Source organism: Pipistrellus kuhlii, unplaced genomic scaffold, assembly GCF_014108245.1.
Source record: "Pipistrellus kuhlii isolate mPipKuh1 unplaced genomic scaffold, mPipKuh1.p scaffold_m20_p_15, whole genome shotgun sequence".
Taxonomy (NCBI): domain Eukaryota; kingdom Metazoa; phylum Chordata; class Mammalia; order Chiroptera; family Vespertilionidae; genus Pipistrellus; species Pipistrellus kuhlii.
Genome location: NW_023425460.1, coordinates 32,798,636 through 32,816,471, shown reverse-complemented (window position 1 = coordinate 32,816,471; position 17,836 = coordinate 32,798,636). Strand labels below are relative to the sequence as shown.

The window sequence follows — 17,836 nt, the reverse complement described above, 5'->3', positions numbered from 1 at the left end:
TTTATTTAAAATTTTTTTTATCAGCATAGAAGTCTTTTTTATTTTTTCCTACTTATCATGCCATGAGTTCATAGGGAATGGGTTCTAGCAGCTCAGGCTCCTTTCCATTGGTTCTCACAAAATGTGCTTCTCTGGGTGGAGTAGGCTGATGCTTCAGTTGAACCCAAGCACCTTTCTCTTTGGCTTCCTTCTTTTTCTGATCATTTTCCTTCACACGTTTCAGGAAGCTATCTCGGCTCTTAAAGTGCTTAATATGCTCAATACGTACATTAATTCTCTTGGCAAGAATCTTGCCCATAACTTGCTTGTTCACAATAATGCCCAGTGCATGCTGGGTGATATTGTAGACTCTTCTATAGTTTTGCCACAGTAACATTTGTGGGCATTCCTTTTTGAACAGTGTCCTTTTTTTTTTTTTTTTATATCCACAATATTACCTTTATTGTAGATTCACATGTATGTGGCCAAAGGAATAACTCCATCTTTTCTTTTCTTTTTTAAAAAAATATGTTTTATTGATTTTTTACAGAGAGGGATAGAGTTAGAAACACTGGTGAGAGAGAAACATCAATCAACTGCCGCTTGCACCCCCCCTACTGGGGATGTGCCCGCAACCAAGGTACATGGCCTTGACCGGAATCGAACCTGGGACCTTTCAGTCCGCAGGCCGACGCTCTATCCACTGAGCCAAACTGGTTTCGGCTAACTCCATGTTTTCTAAAAGGCCTAGAGAACATATAGCAGGTGCCTCTCCCCTTTCTCTTTGTGTTAGTCATTTTGGTGAACTACTGGAAGGTGGTGGTTCTGGTCAAAAGGCAAAGTTCTTAAAAAAAAAAAAAAAAGTTTTTATTGATTTTATAGAGAGAGGAGAAAGGGGAGGGATAGAGAAATAGAAATATCGATGAGAGAGAAACATTACTTGGCTGCCTTCTACATGCCCCTTACTGGGATGGAGCCCGCAACCCGGGCATGTGCCCTGACTGGGAATTGAACTGGTGACCTTTTGGTTCATGGGTCAATGCTCAACCACTTAGCCACCCCAGCTGGGCCAAAGAAGTTGCTTTTGATGCTTTGGCAATGCCTCTCAGAATTTCTGTCCTTGTTGCTTACTTTCAGGTAGAACTTCTTGGGCTTGGACCATGGTGTTGTAATTAGTGTTTCCCTGGCCTCATCATAGCATCACTGCCAGAACCTTATTTCACCTATTCTTTTTTCTTTCCAGGGAATGGGGCTTGTGATTGCTCAAGCTTTATCTGAGTACAACAGGTAAGTCTACCTTTCCAGGAGAAAAGGGAAACAGGTTTGTTCGAGTTCTTGGATGAACTTACCTTGCCTATGCTAGAAGTATTCAGAGGAGCAGCTGCTGGCAGAGGTGTTTGCTCTAGCTTGGCTGGATGGCTTTAGCAGGGGTTGTTTGTAACACCAAGGGAGAAGCCATCAGGTTGGTCCGTTGTTTCTTTAAATAAGTAGGCACATTCTTTGCAGCTTTTAGCATTTTATCTCAGAGCATTTTAACTAGTATTTCAGCCACAAGCAGGCTCTTCCATTTAGCCCAGTGTATCACACAAACATCATTTTCTAAGTAAAAAAGGTTGTGAAACACTGCTTTTTTTGTATGCTTAAAAATATAAGTAAAAAGAGGAAACATTGCATTAGGTTTCCAGATGCTTCTTTTTCATTAGGAATCAACTGCAGTTTCCTGGAGTCCCTGTCTCTTCTGTGGGCTCACTTCAGTGATGCTTTTCCTCCAGCTGTGGATGGAGAAGTAGCGGATATTCAGTGAATGGGAACCAGAAGTGTCCCCAGTCTTCTCAAGGGCCAGGCAGGATCTGTCTTGCTTCTTTCCATACTTTCCTCATACACAATTGGGTGTTAGAATTTAAAATTGGTCTCATCTCCACAAATAGTTTAGCTCACAGATTTCTTTCGTCCTCTTCCTTCAAAAACAAACACGATATTCACTATTGCAGCCTTGAAGTAATTTCACTGTCACACTTTTCAAGTAATAGTCTGTTTGAGAAATAACTGGATCAGCCATATGTTAGAGTAGTTTCACACTTTTGCAGCTTGCTTTCTAAGTCTCTACCAAAGTAGCCAGGCATTTTGGTAATACACTACCTCAGGAGCAGATGGGTGCCTTTTAGCTTGCAGGAGAAGCTGCAGTGACTACATTGTCATAGTGCTTTTATTTTCTGGAATCAATGAATTCTATGAGTGTCCTGCCCTGATTGCCTGGAATGCTAAGGACAAAGACATCCTTGATGGATAATACTCAAGTTGAATTTAGTTATTTTTCTTTAGGCAGTATAAAGACAAGGAAGAAGAACACCAGAGCGGTTTTTTCTCTGCTTTAACAAATATGGTAAGTCCTACTTATTTTTTCTCTCCCACTCAGAAATGTAAGAGGTCTGTAGGGGTAGACAAAACTGGACTCAGAAGTTTGAGGTGATGGCATGATGAGGGGAGAGAGAAGTCTACTTAGAGCAGATTATTTTGAGAGCTGTATCTCTTAGTGATTTCCAAACTGAAGTAAGGAGAAAGAAGAGCTTTGATTTCTCTGAGTTAGATTTTTTTCAAATTAATTAATTTAGTTTTTAAGGCTACAATAAAGGTACATCTTAAGCCAGACTTCTGCTTTCTAAAAAGTTGGCTTTGTTTGAGGACCAACCCTATGGATTATAGAATGGGAGGGTTTAGATCCGAATATAACCCTGAGTGCTCCTTGGCTGTCTGCTGTGGCCACTTGTTTCCTCAAAGCTGTTCCTGGAATCGAGGGATTGGTGCAGTGGACCTGAGCCACCTGTTTAAAGGCTTAATGGGCTGTGAGGTTCATGGTCTAAGAAAGTTATTGGTCTACTTTACAAGACTGCTGAGCTAGGTTTCTCAGCTTTGGCATCATAGGCATTTTAGGCCAGGTAATCTGTGACTAATTTTTAAGAAATAAACTAGCAGGTCTTAGACTCTAGGCAGATTCAGAAAGTCTTCTTGGGCATTAGTAGTCAAATAATCAGTCCTAGGGCAAGACAATCTAAAATTTTTTTTTTTATTGATTGATTTTAGAGAGAGAAGGAAACATAGTTTTGTGGTTTCATTTATTTATGCATTCATTGATTGATTTTTTTTTTTTTTACAATTTTTTATTGTTGAAAGTATTACATAGATCCTCCTTCTCCCCCAAACCCCCATTGGTTGTTTCTTATAATGTGCCTTGACTGTGGGTCAAACCCACAACCTTGGTATATCAGGATGATGCTCTAATCAACTGAGTTAGCTGGTCAAGGCCTAGGGCAAGACAGATTTGAGATCATTGCAAGAAAAAGTCATCCCTCTATCCCCCAAAAGTCAATCCTCCCCACCCCAAATGCCTATGCTCTTCTTTCTTAGAGTCTACACTCAGGAAGGACTTGACATACTCTTTAACTCTGAAACATCAATAACTAAAGTCTCTCAGAGGTCAGAGCACTATGGGGGCTGTATTTGGTTAAATGACTTAGATATATTGTTCTCAAGGATATTTGCCATTTAGTCAAGAAGAAAAAGTTTTGTAACAAACAAATGAAGCTCCAGCTGCATAGTTTTGTATTGTACATCAGTAAACAGGTAGAATGGTATTTTTAGAGGGATGGACATATTTCTCATTGCTTCTGATAATCACACATACTGGAGGCAATATATACTTATTCTGCTTTCCTGCCTAGAACACAAACTAAAAATTTTGTGATCTGATAAATGGACAATGGGTTTCACATAGACAGTTCTGGTCTGAAACTCAAATATGCAGTTCTGGTCTGAAACTCAATCATTTCCAAATGATTGGAAAAAGAAGGAAGCTGAAAATGGCTCTATGTTGGATGAAATTAGCTTACTTTCTGTGATGTTCTTTATGAATTAGTTTTTAAAAAGGGAGGGAGATGGAGAGAAGGATAGAAACATCAATGATGAGAGAGAATCATTGCTTGACTGCCTCCTGCATGCCCCCCAATGGGGATTGAGCCTGTAACCTGTGCATGTGCCCTGATTGGGAATCAAACCATGACCTGGTTCATGAGTAGACTACGCTCAACCACTGAGTCACTCTGGCTGTGCAGGAATTAGTTTCTGACTTTAATAAAATAACTTCTAGGAAAGATGCAGAATGATGGTCTAGGTCAATGTTCGGCAAACTCATTAGTCAACAGAGCCAAATATCAACAGTACGATTGAAATTTCTTTTGAGAGCTGAATTTTTTAAACTTAAACTTCTAACGCCACTTCTTCAAAATGGACTCACCCAGGCCGTGGTATTTTGTGGAAGAGCCACACTCAAGGGGCCAAAGAGCCGAATGTGGCTCTTGGGCCGCAGTTTGCCAATCACAAGTCTAGGTTAACATTTACTTCCTGTCAGTGGTTACTAAATTTAAATTGAAAAGGAGAGCTGGAAAAAAGTACTAGGATTGTTTTTAACTCCCTTTAAAAAAGATGATTTGGAGTTCTCATTTTATTTATTGCTTATTATTCTTTTAAGATCTTCAAAGTGGGCTGATTTTGGTGTGTATGTATGACTGGTGGGCCAGAGCTCCAAGCTACTTGGGCAGCAAGTAGCTTGTTTTTCCACTGATTAATGGCTTCTTAGGCAGAGCTCCTCTTAAATTTTCCTGCTATAAGTGTGCAATTCCCCTTTTCTCCCACAGGTGGGCAACATGTTCATAGCAGATGCCCATGAGAAAATCTCAGTACAGTAAGTGCCTGACATTCTTGTGCAGTAACTTGAACTTAATGTGGGCTCACCAACTGTGTGTGAGAGTGTGAGATGTTATCTGTTGTTAATCTTTTATAGATTCAAACTTTCTTGGTGATGTATCAAGTGTTTCTTGAGAATGAACTCTTAGAAACCTCTACTTTGGTTCCTGTGTATTGAGCCCCAGGGAGCTGAGAAACTATTTCCAGCTATCCTTGAAGTGGAATGCAAGAGGGCTGGGTATCTGAGCCAGTTAAGGACTTAACTGGATTGGGGTGAAACAGAGAGAGTGAAAATAATGAGTGAAGTAGATAAGAACTAATGTATTAAAGTTAAGGCTTTTTACTTTTTTTCCTCTTTGCCTATATAAACTTTATATTTTGGGGTGGAGATGAAATAAAAGAAGCATCAGAAATTCAAAAGGATTGATAATGAGGAGCTGGGGTGAAATCTTATCTTGATGGTTATATTGTTCTAACTTCTCCATTATAAGAGAGTTTGTTCTCTTTTTCTTTAGAACCAATGAGGCCATCCTCCTGGCACTTTATGAAGCTGTTCATTTAAATCGCAACTTCATCACAGTGTTAGCTCAGGTTGGTTATATTGAAAACTCCAATCCTTTTTCTTCCTGAATTTCCTACAGATTCACTCCCTTGACAAGCATTCTGGCTTTGTCTGTTTAAGCCCTGCTTTGCATTGGTAAGTGGTAGTAACACAGAGTTGCATCAGTTGCCTTTGCTTTGTGCTATTCTCAGATATGTATGTTTCCATCTGGTACAAAGTGGGTTGGATAACATGTAAAGTTTTTACTGATTCTGTTAACCAAGATGAGTTGAGATTACTTCATTTTGCTCACTGGAAATCCCTTGGTATTATCAACCCATATGGATTTTTTTCTTTTTTAAGGAATAGTTTGATTTAAAAAAAACACACACTTTATTGTTGAAAATATTAACGTATATCCCCCTTTTTCCCCATTGACCCCTTCTAGCCTGCCCTCTCCCCCATTCCCCTCAGTCTTTTATCCTACTATTGTCTGAGTACATGGGTTATGTATATACATACATAAATTCATTGGTTAATCTCTTCCCACCCACTCCCAGTTTATTGGTTTTTAGAGAGAGAGGAAGGGAGAAGGAAAGAGAGAGAAACACTGATGTGAGAGTATAACATGGACTGGCTGCCTCCAGTAACCCTCTACTGGGATCGAGCCTGCAACCTGGTTTAGCTGTAAAATTAAACATAAACACACACGCACACACATACACATACACACACACATACATATATATGTAAAAATAAAAGAAACCTAATACATATTTCTAAAATATATTTTTATTGATGTTAGAAAGGAACGGGGAGGGAGAGGGAGAGAGAGACAGAAGCAACACTGCTGAGAGAGAGTCATCAATCGGCCACCTCCCACATGTACCATACTGGGGATTGAATCAGCATCGAACTATGACCTACTGGTTCATAGGTCAAAGCTCAACCACTGAGTATCATTGGCCAGGCTTAGGTTTCTTTTAAAGGAAGATTTACTTATATTTTTTTCTCAAAGGGCAGATATGTATAGGATCCCCTGATTGAGTTTAACAAAAATAAGCCATGCTTAAAAAGCAATGTGGCCGAAACCGGTTTGGCTCAGTGGATAGAGCGTCGGCCTGCAGACTGAAAGGTCCCGGGTTCGATTCCGGTCAAGGGCATGTACCTTGGTTGCGGGCATGTCCCCAGTGTGGGGTGTGTGTGTGTGTGCAGGAGGCAGCTGATCGATGTTTCTCTCTCATAGATGTTTCTAACTCTCTATCCCTCTCTCTTCCTCTCTGTAAAAAGTCAATAAAATATATATATATTTAAAAATAAAATAAAAAGCAGTGTGCTGGTGTCGGGTCTGTTAAGTAGGACACATAATTTTTCACAACTGATAACATGAGACTTTATTTACTTTTTTTACTATTCTTACTAAGTACCTTTGCTTTTTGAATTATGTAACTAACTGATTTTAAAGGAAGTAAAGAGTTAGTGAAGCTGTTGGGGAGGAGGAATGAATGGCTTCCACTCAGTTTAATTCTGAAGAGCTGATGTGGCAGGGGTGGCTAAGAAGGTCAGGGACAGAGGAGCCGTCTGTTTTGGTCCCCAGTGTATGTGTACCTTGTGTCTTTACCTCCCCATCCCACACACTCTTAATTTGTTGTGGAACAGGAAGGATACCACCTGCATAGCTCTTTTTATAGTACCTGCTATCCTCTTGGCTCACCTGCATTTATTATCAAATATGAGGTCATCAGAATAATCTGTAAATGAAGTTGATCTGATGAGAGTAATCTTCTTCAGGTTCAAATAGGACTGCAAATGCTTCCCCCCTTTTTTTGTAGAATAATTCTGTGTATTTGTTTAGTCCAGTTTTTTATTTGAATGATTCTACAGAAAAGCTTATATAATGAGATCTTGGTTGCTTAGAAAGAACTAGCCCACAGAGCTTCTTGTTAGTGTTTAGCAAGCATCAACAGTAATCAGGTAGTCATGGGAACTAAATGTTGAAGCAGTCCCCCCTCAGTGAGCTGTCTGTCTCTGAGGCCAGGGATACCAGAAAGGATATTAATCAGAGGGTACTCGGAACTGGATTTTCTCTTTCCTTATCCATCTGTGTTCTTTTTCAGAGTCATCCAGAGATAGGCTTGGTGACCACCCCTGTCAGTCCCGCTCCAACAACCCCAGCCACACCACTTGGTACCACACCGCCCTCCTCTGATGGTAAGCTCACAGCCTCTTTTGTTTTCTTTAAAAAAAAAAAAAAAAAATTACTGATTTTTTTACAGAGAGGAAGGGAAAGGGACAGAGAGCTAGAAACATCGATGAGAGAGAAACATAGAAAAAAAAAGAAAGAAACATCGACCTGCTGCCTCCTGCAACCCCCCCCCCCCCCCCAACTGGAGATGCGCCTGCAACCAAGGTACATGCCCTTGACCAGAATCGAATTCAGGACCCTCCAGTCCGCAGGCCGACACTCGATCCACTGAGCCAAATTGGTTTCAGCCTCTTTTGTTTTTTTGATTAATATAGTTTTGAATCTTTCAGGGTGAGCATAGTTGTGTTGAACAAAGAACACAGTTGTCTATTATTTCACTTAGTTAAGAAATTGTCTTGCCAAAACCGGTTTGGCTCAGTTGAGAGCGTCGGCCTGTGGACTGAAAGGTCCCAGGTTCGATTTCGGTCAGGGGGATGTATCTTGGTTGCGGGTACGTCCCCAGTAGGGGCGTGCAAGAGGCAGCTGATCAATGTTTCTCTCTCATTGATGTTTCTAACTCTCTATCCCTCTCTCTTCCTCTCTGTGAAAAATCAATAAAATACATTAAAAAAAAAGGAAAAAAAGAAATTGTCTGAAAAATACTGCTCTTCAGAAGGACTCCTTAAGCTCCAAAGAAAACTTTGGGAAAGATAGTTAAGTACTTTTCTCTGTGTAAGAAGCTACATAATTCCACCATGTCTTCCTTAGGGAATCATTGAGTCATGAAGTACTAGATCTTAAAAGGACCTCAGAGGTCAGTGATGCCTGCCTTGCCAAACTCGCAGGGTACTTGTGAGACTCAGATGAGATATTTTATGAATATCTCACTGACATAAATGTGAAATAGTAATGTTATGTTACTATTTGACAAATGAGGGAATTGAGGCCTGAGAAATAAGTGGTTTGCCTAAGGTTAGTGAGAGTTGCAATTAAGAACCAAGATATGGCCCTAACTTGCCAAAACCGGTTTGGCTCAATGGATAGAGCGTCGGCTTGGGGACTGAAAGGTCCTGGGTTCGATTCCGGTCAAGGGCATGCACCTTGGTTGCGGGCATATCCCCAGTGGGGGGTGTGCAGGAGGTGGCTGATCGATGACTCTCTCTCATCGATGTTTCTAACTCTCTATCTCTCTCCCTTCCTCTCTGTACAAAATCAATAAAATATATTAAAAAAGAAAAAAAAAAGATATGGCTCTAACTGGTTTGGCTCAGTTGATAGAGTGTTGGCCTCCACAGGGTCCACCTTAAGGGTCCCGGGATCGATTCCGATCAAGGGCATATACCTTGGCTGTGGGCACATGCTCAGGAGGGGGTGTGCAGGTGGCAGCTGATCGATGTTTTTCTCTCATTGATATTTCAAACTCTCTATTCCTCTTCCTTCCTCTCTGTAAGAAAATCAATAAAAAATATTTTAAAACACACACACACACACACACAAAACAAAAGAACCAAGACATGAGTCAGGGCAGGGAACCATGTATATTTTTGTCACTTCTTTCTGCTCAGCATAGTGCCTGACATGGTTATTACTTAGTAAATATTTGTTGAATAAATGAATGAGAGAGTAAACCTGGGATTTATTCACTGTTATGTATTTGTTTGCCACTCCCCCTTAGAAAATTATTAGATTTGATGGGAGTTTGGTGGGTATTTAAGACTTCTCCCCCTAAAAAATAAAAAATAAACACCTTCCACTATATAAATCTTATGTTTGTAACTTAAGAAAAAGGTAACAGAAAAGAAATTATGAATTTTGTACAATAGACTATGTATCACCTGAGTTAGTTTTACAGTAAGCTGAGTGTGTTTGATGGACTACCTTACCCAAAAAATAATCTTTGTTAATACTTGGTATTTTGCCTCAAATGTTGACCTCATTTTGGGTAAAGAAATACAGGAAGTCAGCCTGACAGGTGTGGCTCAGTGGTTGAGCATCAATCCATGAAGCAGGAGGTCACAGTTCGATTTCCTGTCAGGGCACATGCCCGGGGTTTGGGCTCAATTCCCAGTGTAGGCCATGCAGGAGGCAGCTTATTGATGATTCCCTCTCATTCTCCCTTCCTTTCTCTCTAAAATAAAAAAACATATTAAAAAAAATGAAATACTGGAAATCTAACTTTGATCTTTTTTTGGTGCCTCCCTATTGTGTCTATGTGAAAGGACTTCTTTGATCTGCTTTCTCGCATTTAAATTTTCATATTGGACTTGCAGCAGTAGCATTTCAAGGTAATAAAGCAGTATTCATGCAGAAGCATGACAAGGAGGTGCTGTTGATATTCAGGTCTATGGAGGCAAATTGGATCTGTTTAAAATTGAAAGACAAATTCCAAAATATTTTAATGAGAAGGAACAAGTAGCGAGGATTGCCTAATTGTCTCTGCTTATTCAGGTCACTGAATAATCCAATGGAAATACTGTTCTTTCTCTTTAAAGATAAAGCCTGCCTGGTTACCATGGACACACACACACACACACACACACACACACACATATCTGAGTTCCATGTGATGTTGGGCTTTGGATGCTTCAGAGAACTGCCTTTCAAACTGTTCATTGTGAGCACTTCCACCCACACACTTGATTATGCAATGGCAGGATTTGTGCTTACTTACCTACAACTAGTGAGTTTTTTATTTTTTCTAGTGGGAAGATGGAGTCAGCCCACTTTCAAATGACTGTCTCCCTTGACAAAGGCTGCTGGAAAGAATTATGAAGACAGAGATCAAGGAATAATTTCCTTAGGAAGGAGATTTTAATTTGTGAGGGATTTTTATTCTCTTTCTTCTATTTTGTTCTTTTTGTTGTTAATCCTCACCCAGGGATATTTTTCTATTGATTTTTATTCATTTAAAAAAATATTTTTTTATTGATTTTTCACAGAGAGGAAGAGAGAGGGATAAGAGAGTTAGAAAAATCGATGGGAGAGAATCATCGATCAGCTGCCTCTTCACCCCCCCCCCACTGGGGGTGTGCTCGCAACCAAGGTACATGCCCTTGCCCGGAATCAAACCCGGGACCTTTCAGTCCGCAGGCCGACGCTCTATCCACTGAACCAAACCGGTCCCGGCTCTATTGATTTTTAGAGAAAATGAAAAGGAATGGAGAGACAGAAATATCGATGTGAGAGAAACACATTGATTGCTTGCCTCCCCCATGCACTCTCACCAGGATCAGGGCTGCAACTGGTATGTTCCTTTGACTGGAATCGTATCTGGGACTCTTCAAACTGCGGGCTGATGCTCTATTCATTAAGTCAAACTGGCTAGGGCTATTTTTATTCTTTTTCCTCTAATTAATTTCTTTTCTATAGGGATCCTAAATATTATAAGCTTGTTTTCAGATGTTTTTAAAAATATATATATTTTATTGATTAAAAAAATATATATATATTTTATTGATTTTTTACAGAGAGGACGAGAGAGGGATAGAGTTAGAAACATCGATGAGAGAGAATCATCGATCAGCTGCCTCTTGCACACCCCCACTGTGATGTGCCTGCAACCAAGGTACATGCTCTTGACCGGAATCGAACCTGCGACCTTTCAATTTGCAGGCCGACGCTCTATCCACTAAGCCAAACAGGTTTTGGCTATTTTATTGATTTTTTTACAGAGAGGAAGGGAGAGTTAGAAACATCGATGAGAGAGAAACATCAATCGGCTGCCTCCTGCACACCCCCTACTGAGGATGTGCTTGCAACCAAGGTACATTCCCTTGACTGGAATCCTTGAGTCTGCAGGCTGATGCACTATGCACTGAGCCAAACTGGTTAGGGCAGGTTTTGCTTTTTAATTATAGTTGTGTTCAGTAGCTCAGTTATATTTAAAGGTATATCACTCAAAGCCAACAGTTTAGCTGTAACATTTGTTCTCAGCTCAGACTTGACATTTGACAACTCAGCCTTGGCATAAGAGGACTTTCTGGTAAAGTAAAAATACATATACTTTTATATTTCTACATATTACATAAGACTAGAGGCCTGGTGCATGAATTTGTGCATGGGTGGGGTCTGGCTGGTCCATCCCAATGGGGGCTGATCAGGGCCAGGCTGGTGGGGGAGAGGAGCCGAGAGAGATCTGCTGGTTCTGCCCTGATGGAGGGGCTTATTAGGGGTGGGGCTGGTAGGGGGGCTGTAGGAGGTTGGTTGGTCATCCCCACTTCCAATCAGGTTTAGGGGGGCTGATTGGAGGCTGGGCTGGACAGGGGGAGGGGCTGTGGGAGGTTCAGGAGGCCGAGTTGGGCCCTGATCAGGCTGGTTGACTGCCACAGTGTATATAATTGCAACCAGTCGTTTGAGTTGTTCCGGCATTCCAGTTGTTTGGCTTTTATATATACAGATTGTTTTCCAGTTATTGCTGTGAGTGGATGGGGGAAAAAGTCCCATTTAAAAGTTAGATGTATAGGACAGAAGAGTGATTATGGGCTCTGAGCTTCAAAATAGGCTATAGTAGTTTGAAATGACAGTTTCCGGTCATTTACTTGTAGCATAAATTAAGCCCTTTTAGTATCCTATATTATAAAGAGGTAACATGCAAATTAATCCTCACTCCGTAACACCATCATAAGATGGTGGCGTACACAGGGGTGTCGGGGCCGGCTATTTCGTATGCCGGCCACCTCAGTCCCTGTGGCCATGTGGGGTGGTGGGAGCCCCAGTGGCCACTCCATGTACCTGCCGCCTGGGTTCCCTCAGCCCTGCTAGAGGGCAGGTCGTGGCTGCTGCTTCCCCGGAGTTCCCTCAGCCCCGCTGTGGGGATAGGTCCCCTCTGTTGCTCTGTGTGGCTTCCACCAGGTGACCAGGCTGGCAGGGGAGGGCAGTTGGGGGCAGTTGGGCCAGCAGGGGAGGACAGTTGGGGGCGATCAGGCTGGCAGGGGAGCAGTTAGGGTGTGATCAGGCTGGCAGGCAGAAGCAGTTAGGAACAATCAGGCAGGCAGGCAGGCGAGCGGTTAGGAGCCAGCAGTCCCAGATTGTGAGAGGGATCCCAGATTGGAGAGGGTGCAAGCTGGGCTGAGGGACACCCCCCAGTGCATGAATTTCATGCATGTGGCCTCTAGTTTCAAAATAAAAATATATTTTTATTTTTATTTTTATTTTTAAAAATATATATTTTATAGGTTTTTTTATAGAGAGGAAGAGAGAGGAATAGAGAAACATCCATCAGCTGCCTCCTGCACTGCCCCTACCGGGGATGTGCCCGCAACCAAGGCACATGCCCCCCGATCAGAACCGAACCTGGGACCCTTCTCAGTTCGCAAGCCGACGCTCTATCCACTGAGCCAAACCAGTTTTGGCTACATTTGTCTTTTAAAAAATATATATTTCTATTGATTTCAGAGAGGAAGGGAGAGGGAGATAGAAGCATCAATGATAAGAGAGAATCATTGATTGGCTACCTGGGGATTGAGCCCATAAACCAGGCATGTGCCCTTGACTGGAATCAAACCAGGAACCCTTCAGTCCACAGGCCGACACTCTATCCACTAAATCAAACTGGCTAGGGCTATATTTGTCTTTTATTAGTTCTTGGGGGCTGAACTGTGGGAAAACTGCCATGGATGAGGCATGCTAATTTCTTCTCATGAGGCTTTTTGCTGTGCTTGCTCTGTATTATGGATTGATAATATGCAAGTACTTCCCATTGTTAATAAACATTCTGTGCATATATCATAATAACTCCAAAGGGATCCATTATAGTATGAATGCATATTATGAATAATATCCAAAACTCAGTTGAGTCTTCATGGATGGAAATACAGTAGAAAGCTATTGATTCTCAACTTGTCTGGACTATTATGAACCTCCTTTTGCTTATATATTGTGTCTTAATATAAAAGCACTTAACAAAACGTGTAAGTCTAATTTAAAGTCCTAGAAACTTGGGGAATTTACATAAGATTGTTCAGCTCAGGTCAGCCCTGGTCTGGTCCTTCACTGGTCATTGGGACTGTGACTTAGAGAATGTGGAGGGGTAGTTTCTTTGGGAAACAGCAAGCAGCTGGGTGTATAAAAGTCAGTTCCCAGACTGTCTCAAATAATAATGTCCTCCTGTTTTCTGGGATTTCCTTTTAGGCTCCCTTTCACTGCAGATAAGGGACTAAGGAATATCATTTGAATGTATTGTAGTTCTGCCTTCGATCTTGGGTATTTCCAGCCTAAATGCTTATTTTCAAAATTGAGCAAGATTTCTCCTTATTAAGAAAGAATTGTCATTTATTTTAAGCAGGAGAGTCATCAAAGCAAAACTCATTTTATATTCAGTACCAATCTTACCCTTAGGTACAAATCAAAGTGCCTTTAAGAAGGACCCTGAATCTTTTGGTGTTATTTGGAGTTAGAAGTGGAATCAAAATACCCTTTTTAGTACTGGAAATATTGGGGGAAATACTTTGAAAAGTATGTGATTGTCTAAACACTGTGCTGTATGCCTGAAATTAATACAAAATAATATTGAATGTAAACTGTAACTGAAAAATATACCCTTCGTAGGAAGTTGGGATAAAAGCACTGTTCATGAAGACTGGCCCTCCTGGATAGGAGAGAAGAGCATTGGGTTAATCTTGGAAGTAGGAAGGACTCTGGGGGCTTAGGAAGAGAAAGGTTTTATGATAAGCACTTGGTCTCTCTTTTGGGGGGGAAAAAAAAAGGCTTATTTAGTGATTTCCTTGTCTGCTGGAAATTAGCTATGGAGATAGAAGTGTTAAGTAATATAGGCTAACTGCATTTCATTATTCTATTGCAGTTATAAGTTCTGTGGAACTCCCACTGGATGCAGATGTACAGACCAGTAATCTACTGATAACCTTCTTAAAATATAGCTCGATTGTCATGCAGGACACCAAAGGTAAGGAAGGCATGCTGCTTTGGGGGCTCAAAAAGCAGAGGGTGTGGCAGAATTCTTAGCTAGAATCAAGGAGCAATATTAATATTTTGAAGCTTCCACAGATGAACTATTGGGGCCTCCTGTACAGGGTGATGGCCCTGATTACTGGAAAACAGTGATTTCTCACTGCCAGATGGCAGTTAGGTGGTGTTAGGAAAACCTGGAGCTGGAGGGGGAGTGCTACAAAATAGAACAGAAAAAAAAAAGGTCTCTACAAAAACTAGCAAGTCTTCTTAGCAGATTTTGGTAAGTAGATGCAAACTTCTTTGTGTGGGAAGTGGGATTAGCATACTTCAGGGAATTCCCTTTTGAGGACAAGAATTGAAGGCACCAGCTTGTGGTGAGAATTAGAGGACTGTTGCACAGAGTACAGTAGGAAGAGGTGAGATCCAGAGGGACTGTGTTCCTTAACACCTAAAATACAAGTGTCAGTACCCATCCAGAAATGCAGAGTGGAAATTGGGAGAAAAATGGGTGATGGGAAAGTTTTAGTTTCTGTTTGGGTTCCTGTTCTTTCTGTTTATGGTTTTCCTATGACCTTTTCATTGGTTGGTAGGGTAATAGATTCTTTGGGCTAGGAGTGAAAAAGGATTGGGAGAAACCTGGCAAATTCCATTCAGTATATATCTCAGTTTTGTGTGTTTTTTTAACTCAGTTTTTTTCTTTATACTAGATATATCTGTGTTCACAATTTTTATTTATTTCTATTATTTTTTCATTGTGCTAAATATACATAACATAAAACCTACCACTCAAAACTGTACAATTCAGTGGCATTAAGTACATTTACATTGTTGTGCAGCCATCACCACCATCTCCTGAACTCTTTTCATCTTGCAAAACTGAAACTCTGTTAAACAGTAACTTGCATTCTCTATATTCTCTCCTTTCCCCAGCCCACCACCATTCCAATCTCTCTCTCTCTCTTTCACTGTCTCTCTCTCCTTCTTTCCCTCTTTCCTTCCCTTTCTCCCTTCCTCCCTCCTTTCTTTTTTTGCCTTACTGATCAGGAACTCAGTTCCCATTATTTATTTTATTTTATTTATTTATTTATTTATTTTATTATTTTATTATTTTATTATTTTTCCATCACCATTTATCTCCTCTATGCCCTCTTCCACCTCCATTTACCTTCCTCACACCCACCATACTACTTTCTGTCTTTATGAGTTGACTACTCTAGGTACCTCATATAAGTGAGATTCTCTGGAAATAAACCATTTAGATAGATAGTACTTTTCCTCCAATTTTTTAAAGTGAAGAAATTAAAAAAAAAAAAAAGTGAAGGAATTCCAATAAACAGAGAAGTTGAAGGGATCATACAATGATCATCCATGTACCCATTAACATTTTGCCGTATTTGGTTTGTCTCTAAATTTATTTGTGTGTTGTTATTATTTTGACTGAATCATTTTAAGGTAAGTTGTAGACATCATCCACACCTTAAGTACTTTGGCATGTATCTCAAAATTAAAGACTTTTCCAAGATATCCATTATTATAGCTAAGAAAATCAACAATAATTCTCCAATATCATGTAATATTCAATTGGTATTTAGTTTGCCCAGTTGTCCCAAAAATGTTTTTTATAACTGATAGTTTCTTAGCTACACATAGTATTTAAAAAATATATTTTTTATTTCAGAGAGGAAGGGAGAGGGATAGAGAGATAGAAACATCAGTGATTGGCTGCCTCCTGCACGCTCCCTGCTGGGGATTGAACCCAAAACCTTGAGCATGGTGCCTCAAATGGTAATGGAACTACCACCTCCTGGTTCATAGGTTGATGCTCAATCACTGAGACACACATCCCGGGCCACACATAACATTTTAATGAATATTTAAAAAATATATTTTATTGATTTTTTACAGAGAGGAACGGAGAGGGATAGTTAGAAACATCAATGAGAGATCGATCAGCTGCCTCTTGCACACCCCCTACTGGGGATGTGCCCGCAACCAAGTTACATGCCCTTGACCGGAATCGAACCTGGGACCTTTCAGTCTGCAGGCTGACTCTCTATCCACTGAGCCAAACCGGTTTCAGCTTAATGAATATTTTAACTAGCATTTTATTTAGTACCTACTGGTTGATCCAGTGGGCTTCTCCCATTTACAAAGATATTTTTTCCCTAATTACAGAAGTAATTTGAATAGTATTTGTTAAAGATAATACATTCTAGCAATGGTTAACTAGCAAAGTGAAATTGTTTTGGAATGAAACTTTTTAGAATTAATTATTCTTAACAAATTGGTGTATATTCTTTTTTAAAATTAGCCTTTCTTGTAAGACTCTTTAAATCCTATTTTAGAAACCAACTGTTCTCTCTGCTCAGTAGTTGAATTTGTTTTGGGTTCTTAAATTATGGTCTATGGATAAGCTTCAAATTCCCAGATAACAAAAAATCCAGTTTCCTTGCAGAAACAAAGTTGCTAAAATACTATTGCTTTTGTCACTTTACTTTCCATGAGGAGAGACTAATGCTTTGTGAGGTAGTTTAAGATTCCCTTAGGCATTAAGTATTTGCCAGATGGGCTGGGCAGGTTTCAGTAATTCCAGAATGGAGCCGAAAAGCAGCTAAGAGGGTAAGACCAGGATATGGGGTCTTTTGGAGTTAGAAGAAAACGTTGGTAGGCAGAGCTAGAAAACTAAAAGATAAATAAGGGAAATAAATCACCAGAGTTCAAAGGAAGTTGGATGGGCAGAATCTAAATTCTGTTACACTCGTACATAATGCATTAGCTCTTGGAGATTTCTGCCTTATAAACTTAGACTTTTTCTTCTGTTATGCCTTGTGATGGTGCTCTTTCAAGAGAAAGAAGCTCATATCACAAACTCCTAACATAGGGCAGTCCATTGGGAGCTGCAGAGATGGTGAATCTTTGGGACTTGGCAAGTGAGATCAGCCAGGCAAGGATAAGACGACTGGTGTATCAGTGTTTCCGGAGGCCATTGTTTCTCCTTTATGGGAAGGGGTAACCTGTTCCTTTCTCTCAACATATTGCAGCAAAGATGTGACCCTGAAAATGATCTTTTAGCTTTGCTTGATATAACACAGTGAATTGAGGCCTGGGAACTCATTTTTAGCTTTAATGATTATATAAACCTCTTTGTCCTGGTCATTTTGCCATCCATAAAATGGAAGGCAAAATTGAGGGCAGATTAATTGCACTATGGTTTGCCTCAGGCTGTTTCTCTAAACACAATTTGAATTAGGTCTTTGCCAACAAGCAGCCTAAATATGGCAAGGGGCAAGGTTAGGTATGATGAAGCGTTCATTTCAAAAATGGCTCCAGTGTGGCTTTATTGGACTGGCTTTCTTCCTGTCTCTTAAGCTCCTGACCTGCATGCCCTTGATAAAGAGATCGCATTATGTTTTGGGGAGCATAGAAGCCATTTATTCTTGGCTCTTCTTCCCATGCCCCCACCTTTTCTGGGAATTACCTTTTTT

General features: G+C 40.4%; 1 protein-coding gene across 4 annotated transcripts in view; it reads left to right on the top strand.

Moving 5' to 3' along the window:
• The window catches only part of ARMH3 (armadillo like helical domain containing 3), a 147,266-nt gene that overhangs the window by 31,855 nt on the left and 97,575 nt on the right, over positions 1-17,836 (top strand). For all 4 annotated transcript variants that reach the window (XM_036437870.2, XM_036437871.2, XM_036437872.2 and 1 more), the window contains 6 exons: positions 1,223-1,266; positions 2,302-2,362; positions 4,671-4,717; positions 5,235-5,310; positions 7,378-7,471; positions 14,245-14,346. In XM_036437870.2, the coding sequence (XP_036293763.1) occupies positions 1,223-1,266; positions 2,302-2,362; positions 4,671-4,717; positions 5,235-5,310; positions 7,378-7,471; positions 14,245-14,346 (424 nt within the window). The remainder of the gene's footprint in view (positions 1-1,222; positions 1,267-2,301; positions 2,363-4,670; positions 4,718-5,234; positions 5,311-7,377; positions 7,472-14,244; positions 14,347-17,836) is intronic.